Raw genomic sequence first — 9,159 nt, 5'->3', positions numbered from 1 at the left:
AAACTCGCTATATGTGAATACCCTAGGCCGGTAAAACTCGCTGTATGGGAATACCCTAGGCCGGTAAAACTCGCTGTATGTGAATACCCTAGGTAGCTGAAAATCGTTTAAAGTGAATTTCCTAGGTCGGAGACAGGACTTTAGAATACCGCAGTTAGAAAATTCTAGTAGGCGAAACCAGTGATAACGACGTTTGAGACGTTGGTTGGTACCTCTGATTTGGTGGCTCAACACTTTGGCTGTGTCGTTTTAAATTTAAACGCGTAAGTAATAATAAAAGTATATATAATAGTCCAATTCGAACGTCTAGTGGTCAGTCATTTCATTAAATTCACAGGTGTAACACACCTTGTCCCGTAGCTTGCCCTGTGCTTTTGTGTATGGAGAAAATGAATAAATACATTAGGAAAACGGCAATTGAGTGTCTAGGTATCAGTCATCTCCAAGGTTGTTTGGGCAATTGGATGCATTTCCCGTGGTTTGCCCGGTACTTTTCACATATATATTTAAAATAAACTCCGAAAATGGTATTGAGGGTCTAGCTATCAGTCATCACCTGGTGTATGTTACATATTTTAACGCCAAAAGTGGTGTGCAGTCCGGTACGTAAAAAAGTATAAGTCAGTTATCATCAATAAAAATTCAGATAAACGCATTTAAACCTGCCAGACAGGCAATCTGACCGCGTACAATGTTGGCGTAAAGGGGAAGTTGTACATGTATTAAGTATACAACGGGATAAATGCATTATAGGTTATTATAGGTATATACCTACACACGTAATTTTGCAATTATCATTGCTGTATATATGTATACATTTCTAATATGTAGTGAGTAAAGTGTGTTCACAAAAATCACCTCGAGTCCAAATTGTTATTGTCATTATTTTTTAATCACAGTACTTAGCTACATTAATATTTATTCAAAGACTTCTGAGTATCAAAAAACAATGATATTAGATTCCTATCAATCACATTTTAATATATAATTGTTTATATGTTAAAAAAAAAAATAGTAGTAAAAATAAAAACAAAATTATATTGTATTGTGATTGTATATAATATATTTATTGTGATATATTATCATATTTATATTCTTTCTTTGATATACATTTTGAATACCATGTTCAGCGTACACAATTGAAATTAATGAAAGCGTATGTATTGTAAAAAATGAATTGACCAACAAAGAACCGCATACATGCATGATTAATCTATAGTAAAGCAATAACAAACAAATAATAATTAAAAGTTATAAAAGATGTATATATGTATGTGTAAAATATAAATCTGAAATACAATTATTAATGTAATATTCACAAATTAAATGTTGTAAAAATAGTGTTAAGTTAAATACAAATGTTGTGTGTTTATTAGAAAAAAACTGATTATAATATAAAAAAATAATTAAAATTTATGTTTTTTTATTAAAATTATTATTGAAATTAATAGTGTTTAATGAATTTGTTTATATTTAAAAAAAAAAAAAAAAATGATAGTTTCACATTAGTTACAAAAAATTTGCTACAAAGTTAATTTGCATCCAGAGGGAACCACATGGAGGTTATTGAAGTTTCTCGTTGTCAATGTATTTACAGTCCATATACACTCTGTATTTGATTTTTTTTTTTTTGAACCAAAACTTTACGTATCAAGTGACTTGTTCATTGGCAGTGAGACACATTAATTAATTGTTGAACATACAAAAGTTATTATTTATTAACACACACGATTCATTAAACTGATATGTGTGAGATGAAATCTGAAACATAAAGTAAAATAAAAAAATTACCAAAAATACAAATAAAAACAAAATCTACTGCAGTAGTAAGTGTACTTACAATAGTTGCAATTGTATGCGTAAGATAAAAAACTGAAAAATAAAATGATAAAGAATTATATTACTAATATGTATATATTATATTATTAAAAATTATATTACTAATATGTATATAATTTATATTATTAAAAAAAAAAAAAAAAAAAAAAAAAAATAGAAAGTTTAATAATATTTATTGATTGGTTGTTTGACATTAGTTACAAATTATCTCCAAAGTTAATTTGCATCCAAAGAGAACCACGTGGAGGTTGTCAAACTTTCTCTCCGTCATTGAATTGGCTGTCCATAGGTGACCTGTAATCAATCATCAATACATATATCAAAACATAAATAAATAATGTAAAAGAAGAACTTTACATAGATCAGACAGTGGTCACATAGGTTTACCATGGATCACAAAGATCTGACATGGATCACAAAGATCTGACATGGATCACATAGATCTGACATGGTAAACCACACTGTCGAAACAATATCATTTCATAAATAAATATATTGCTGTTCCAGAAGAAATAATATATCTCCTATTATTCTTCTAATAATAATGATTTTTTAGAATACTTTTGATTGATTAGATATTATAATTATAATAACAGAAAAATTTTCTTATGTATATACACATACATTTTTACCATAACCAATCAATATATATTTAAATAAGCATCAATTCGTGTTGCTTAGAACACTTCTCTGTAGACAATATTTTTAGTGACAAATCTACCACGATCGTCACCGTACATACCAATTCTAATTGATTGCGAGTCCCTCACACGCGAAAACGCCACGTACAGTTGTCCGTGCGTGAAAACCGGTGAAGGCAGAAGCAATCCCACTCTATCAAAAGTTTGACCTTGTGATTTGTTAATGGTCATCGCAAAAGACAGCCGTACGGGAAACTGTACTCGTCGCATTATGATGGGCAGTTCATCTTCTCCACTGGATGTGAGAGGCATCGCAGGTATGACAATGTCTTCCTGTGCATTACCAGACAACATTCTCGCCTTAAAGTTGTAACGTCTCAGTTCAGTGACGACCAACCTTGTGCCGTTGCAAAGTCGCCTCTTTGAATCTAGATTCCTCAACAACATGACAATTGAACCTACTTTCAGGGTCAAGTTGTACGGAGGCAATCCGTCTGGTTCTAGAGTATTGAGGAACTCTGTCGGATAATTGGCTGCCTCATCGGGATCGTCTACCACCACAGTGTCGATGGCGGTGTAGCTTCTGTGTGCACCGTCGATGCGTTGTAGCACCGTGCGATTGACTTGCCTGCATTCATCGTTCCTGGGACATAAAATTATTTTCCGAGCAAACTCGTCGATGTTGACCAAAGACATTTGCTGTGGAAAAACAAAATCAATCAAATCTGCAACGTCACATACCATATGTCGAGGTATTTCGACGGTGTCCGGAACACCGTCGACCGTTGGCAACTGACCGCTCCCTAGCTGAAGCAACCAATTCGCAAAGTTCACGTCGTTGTCAGCGCGCATGTTTCGCGTCAGACTGAACTGTTCCAATTCGCGCCACAGAGCGTTGTACTTAATCGACGATCTGACGATGTCGCTCCTCGTTCCTCTGCGGACGACCGGTAATATTTGTCTAAAGTCGCCGGCGAACAGGACTGGTTTACCGCCAAACGGTAATTCCGATCCCATCACGTCCTTGACCAACCGATTCACCACGGTGAGTTGTAGTCCCGGAGACATAGGCGCTTCGTCCCAGACGATGAGCGCCGCGTCACGTATCCTCTGAGCGCGTGGCGACTGCATGGTGATGGTCGACGTCGAATCGTCGGTGAGCGTGCCGAACGGCAATCCGAACATCGAGTGCACAGTCGTACCGCCGTCCATGAGCGACGCTGCGATTCCGGTGAACGCTACGGACAACACGGACCGCCCTTGGCTGCGAAGCGACCATATGAGGCATCCGTACAGCGTAGTTTTTCCAGTTCCCCCAGGTCCGTCGACGTAGAAAAGTTTTGAGACGTTTCTATCGTCGTCTACAGCCGCCATAACACGGTCGAACACTGTCCATTGTTCGTCGTTCAAGTTTCCTACTTGTTGAACCCAGCGTACCGCCGCGTCTATTTGACCGAACATGCCACTGTCCGGATCCTCTTCCAGCAGTGCGACGTTCGGCAGAGGTAAACCGTAGTCATCGAGTGATTTCCCGTGACCCCGGAGTGACCGATCGATGGCGTCCAGACACGCCGCCCTCGCGCGCTCTACGTCTCGCATCCGCTGATAGAAGTCCTCCATCATGTGCGCTTCGTTGGCTTGGTACAACGTCAGCGGATCTGCGGTCTCGCAAAACAATAACATCGTCACGAATAGGTATCGAAGCTGAGATGGAGCGTCCAACGTTGCTGATTCTGCCATGCATGCCAGCAAAGCCCTGTCGTCTTCCAACAGTCCCATCGCGACTGCTGCAGCGGCGTAAGTTGGATGCACTACTCCATCTACTGTCCTCACGTCACGGTATGACTGCATGCCTCTCTTGTGCAGAAGTAGTAGTCGCAAATGGAAACGTTCTCGATCAAGCGGGTTGACGACGTACATTCGAGCCAGTGTTTCGTACGTCATCTGATTTTGTCGTCGTATCCATGTCCTTCGCGTTGCCTTCCAAGTGTAGTGTACCGGTATCTCTTGGTATAGGTACTGTCTGGCCTCGACGTCAGTCGCGTTGAGCGCGAAGAAGGCCGTGAGTTTTGTTCGAGCTAGAGCGGCGTTTTGCGCCCTCTCCAGTACCTGATTAGGAGCAAAGTACACGTTGTGATAATCTTCCAAGTGCACTGGAAGTCTAACGATCGTATGACTCCTCTTATGCATTTCAAACGAAAACAACCTCCAAACTGCTTCTGGTGGACTGACGTACCGTGAATTTATGTAACTGAAATCAACACGTATTCGCATTTAAAATGTACAACGTAATAATATAATTGGAAACGTTCTTAGTAGTAGTAGTAGTAGTAGTAGTAGTAGTAGTAGTAGTAGTAGTAAATTATAAAGAAAGTTGTACTTGTTAAATCCAAGTAGAATCGAAATCGAATCGAAATAAATATAACACAATGTTGGTCGTCAATCTAATAACTATATGTCTGTATACAGTATAATTAATTTAATGTATGTTATGGTATGCAATTTTATTAATTTAAAAAATAATAAAAAATAACGTACATTAATGTTTTGTTAATGTTTTGAGTAATAGAAAAGTAAAAAAAAAAATATAAGTGTATTGTAGTACATTCCTAATGTTATTAACCGACCTGTAATTAATTCTACAATATGGATTACACATTAAGCGGGAATATGCAATATTAAACGTTAGGTATTTGCACTTGATAATTTTAAGTTATCAAATTACAACAACGGTATTTTTTCATTGATGATGAAATTCATTTGTACTATATTTTTGTGGCTCTACATATCAATGAATTAAATGAAGTATAATCATTATTACAAATTAAGTTGTCATAAGTTGAAATTGAAATTTCAGTATTGATACAATTTCTTAAATAAGTTTTTTGACATAGTCTTAATCTTAAATCTTAAAAATAATTAAAAATAATAATATTGTGCAAGTGGTATGGGAAAAAAAAAAAATTAACAGGACAATTATTTAAATGTAATTGTTAGATCACAAATCAAAATGATAAGTTTCATTAACTCACTTTTCTATTTCATCTCCATTCCAAACTTCCACGGTAGCTGCGTCGTGACCCTTGTACACATATTTGTACAGATACATTACGCTCTTCACAGTAGAGCATACCTCAACGTTTATGTGTGCGTCGTACTTGATCAGTAAGTAAGGGTTGTACGGTACGACAAACTCATTTCCTACTTGTTGAGCTCTGACGTTTGCCACAAGTCCGTTATTCGGTCTGCGGTATGTTGGGTAACCGCCGTCGGATATGTACAAAGTCTCTTCGCTGTACTCTTTTGGATAGTTTTTAGAGCAAGTGTTGTCCACCATACACGGACTGTTACGGTTTAGCTGTCCACAAGGTCCGTGTATCATGTGTGATGTCACACTGTTGAATAGGCGTCTGTCGGTTTCAGGGTCGGGCAAACAGGCGCATACAACATCGTCAACGTCCTCGGCAGTGAGCAACTTACTGTCCTCGTGCAAGATGATGAGTATGTGTGCGTGCGGAAGACCGCGTTTCTGAAATTCAATAGTATAGACAAAAGCGTCTACGTTACCAAATACCTTATCAGTTGTTATATCACGCATCAGCTGCTTTAGTTTTGCGTGGAACACCCTCGCCACCAGATCGGGCCTGTCGTTAGCTTTCAACCAATGCGGAATGTTGTCTACGATTTCTGGCCACTTAGGGTTACATGTAAAAGTTATGAACAGGTCAGGTTTACCGTACTTACGCACAATGGCCATCGCGTCATGGTAAAATTGTTTCATGTAACGGGGACCACCCACAAACGTCGAAGGCAAAATCATCCTGCGACCGACGGGGTTGATTTCATCGACATGATGCTGTTGGTTTATGTGGTCCACAAGCCCCTGATACGCTTCGGCGAACAGCGCTTTCTGATTGAGTCTGGTGTAGCGCAAATTGTTCGCTTCCATCCGAACGTACTGATCACACACGTATTGCTGTAATAAAAAACCACCAGCATGTAATAAACTAAACGTTTGGCCGTCATTCCCATGTCCATTGTTTCCAGTATATCGAATGGCCAGACGGTAACACACAAACTCCCTGATGGTGTTTCGAACGCGAACAGCGTTGCGGCGGTTACCCTCTTGTCGCAGGTTGTACTGCCAACCGGATTCTCCGTATGGAAAGAACAGTGGATACAGCATGGGATCCGCATGAGGCGAGCCCACTGATATGCTTTGCATCCGGTGTTGTGCGTCCACCGGGTTCGTGTCATAGATGACCAGATCGAGGTTCCTCGGTGGCAGCCCGTCATCACCAACGAATACGACTGCTACTTCATTCGCATTACCAGTTGGTGGATTGTATCGCCGAGGGTCATTATTTGGGTCGGCGATGATGTGCATTGTCACTCTTCTCGGTCGCACCGTGGGATCAGCAGCAGCAGCTTCTTGTTCCCTCTGCCATACCTGTCGCATGGTCCTGTAACAAAATAATAATAGAGTTACCATTCTGAAGTCTATATTATATATATATTATTATTATATGATGATTAGGTTTAAGTCTCGTTTGGTGCAATATGAGCGGTTTAACGGCGATTAAAATTGGTCAATAATTGTATGTATATATTAAGGTGAAATAAGAATATGATAACGCACTGGTATTGTAAAATCACACATGTTAAATTTTATTCTTAAAAAAGTAGATATCTTAAAGAGTGAGTAGTGAATAAGATGCTAACTATGTACATCATCAGGATAAGAATAATTATAAATTATATGAGTATAATATATCGCAACACAATATTCTGAAATAATAATAATGAATAATGAATAATAACAACGAATTAAGTCAATTTAAGTAGCGAGTGATGTCATGAATGTGTACATGCAAATAATAGAATATCGATTGAAATATATTAACAAAAAACTATATGATTAAATTTTTTTTTGTTATACAACAACAATAACAACAACAAAGAAATAACTAAAAGTATCGTACAAAGTATGATGACAATAACGAATACAACAAATCCACAGTACACTCAAGTGCCATCATTGAGTTAAATTATGTAACGATTGTTATTATATAATTACATTATATAAATATATTATGTGTGTGTGTGTGTGTGTTGATTTTCAATGTGATGGGGTTTGTTTATAAGTGTAATGAATGTATATTTAATGTATTATTACTGAAAAGCCACTGCAAACGGATTGATTTGCCGTAACAGACTGTCTAACTCTGTAATCAAGTTCTCCAATAATGGATGTTGGCGTGGCTGTTGTGCCATTCGAATCCGATTGGCCTCCCCGGATTCAATGAAATACAACTCACAGTAACTCGGTTGCATCATTTCATTTCTGACGACATCGTTAGAAATCCTACGATACACCTGCCCGTGAACAGTAAACACTTTTGGTCCCCGACCTGGCAAACGTCTTGGGTTGAAGTCAGTGGAAAACGCAGCAAACGCCAAAGTGTTGTTGTATCGTCTGATTTCTTTTCTAAAGTGTCTGGCTACCTGTGAATCATCTATTAACAAATGAATTAATAACTCTGGAGGTTGACCCAACACGCGGTCACCCGTAATAGCCATTTGACCATTATTGCAACACGTTGAAAAATGAGTATTTCCAATCTTCTCACACCGGAAATGACGGCCATAACAGTGAGCGCAGGCGGCATCCAATGGTCCTATGTCGTGCTGTTCGGGAAGTTGGTGTCGAACGCCAGCCGGACGGTCTCTAACGGGCACATGTGCTCTGGGAGCAGCCAGGGGAATCGGTATGAACTGTAGTTTAAACAACAAAGTTGTAAAAAAACAATGTCATCTACTATTTTTATTTAATGTGAAATGTACACTGACTTCACCGTCGACGTCTGATGGGAAAACGTCGAATACATCCATGAATTCATATACTGCTGCAGCGTCAGCTGGCAGCATGTCTACAACCTCAATGTCCTCTAAGACTTGTGCCAACGGTTCTTCGTCTACGTCCGTCATGACATCATCGATTTGTACTTCAACAATTTCCACGTCCATGTCTTGTTCGCCGTCTGGCGCTGCAATCATCTGGTGCTGATTTTGTACTATCTGTAACATTATATGAGGTCAGTTTTAATGTGTGTCTGTATAAAATCATTGAAGTTTGGTACACATATAACGTTATACATTTTACTGTAACATTTCAACGTGTGGAATAATAAATAAGAATGATGTGTACTCCTTTGCTTGCAACAGTGGATGCTTTGTTGCCCAACATCTACTTGTCAAATCGATCAAATCAAAAAATATTTTACAATTACAACAATAATTAATAAATTGCTAGGTGTGCTATGTATGTGTGTGTGTGTGTGTGTGTGTGTGTATAAACATAGGTAGCAGTCATCACAATACAGTAGGATATTTGACATGTTATGTGTTATATATTTTATATTTATTATATATTATATTTGATAATGTTGTAAAAAAATTAAAAAATCACTCACCAAAGACGGCACTGCTGTGTTAAGCAAATGGCGACGACGTGGAGTGCCTACTTTGTAGTCTACACCAGGGACAAAATGCCTTGAACACAGAGCGGAGGTGGGATTTAACATTTGAACATCCACACCATTGTTCTCGGCGAACAACATCCACAGATGCCTAAAGTGATCATTCGTTGGAAACCTAATACAAACAACATATATATATA

General features: G+C 38.2%; 3 protein-coding genes across 3 annotated transcripts; all 3 read right to left on the bottom strand.

The window, feature by feature from the left end:
* Window positions 1-2,032: 2,032 nt before the first annotated feature.
* LOC112592483 (ATP-dependent DNA helicase PIF1-like) lies at window positions 2,033-3,497 on the bottom strand. The gene is made up of 2 exons (XM_025336546.1): window positions 2,582-3,497; window positions 2,033-2,133 (listed from the first exon to the last, which is right to left on the bottom strand). The coding sequence occupies exons 1-2, from the start codon at window positions 3,495-3,497 to the stop codon at window positions 2,033-2,035; spliced, it is 1,017 nt and encodes a 338-aa protein (XP_025192331.1).
* Window positions 3,498-3,521: 24 nt separating this feature from the next.
* LOC112592482 lies at window positions 3,522-6,598 on the bottom strand (the record flags this gene model as incomplete). Its single annotated transcript, XM_025336545.1, has 2 exons — window positions 5,513-6,598; window positions 3,522-4,731 (listed from the first exon to the last, which is right to left on the bottom strand). Coding segments are annotated over exons 1-2 (2,127 nt in total), but the record flags the coding sequence as incomplete, so codon positions are not given.
* A 2-nt stretch (window positions 6,599-6,600) lies between these two features.
* Window positions 6,601-8,468, bottom strand: LOC112592484 (the record flags this gene model as incomplete). The annotated part of the gene is made up of 3 exons (XM_025336547.1): window positions 8,331-8,468; window positions 7,657-8,255; window positions 6,601-6,943 (listed from the first exon to the last, which is right to left on the bottom strand). Coding segments are annotated over exons 1-3 (1,080 nt in total), but the record flags the coding sequence as incomplete, so codon positions are not given.
* Window positions 8,469-9,159: the final 691 nt, after the last annotated feature.

Source organism: Melanaphis sacchari, unplaced genomic scaffold (genome assembly GCF_002803265.2).
Source record: "Melanaphis sacchari strain LSU unplaced genomic scaffold, SCAv2.0 Contig1780_pilon_pilon, whole genome shotgun sequence".
Classification (NCBI taxonomy): Eukaryota; Metazoa; Arthropoda; class Insecta; order Hemiptera; family Aphididae; genus Melanaphis; species Melanaphis sacchari.
The sequence above is the reverse complement of the archived record's forward strand: the minus strand, read 5'-3'. Positions and strand labels throughout refer to the sequence as shown.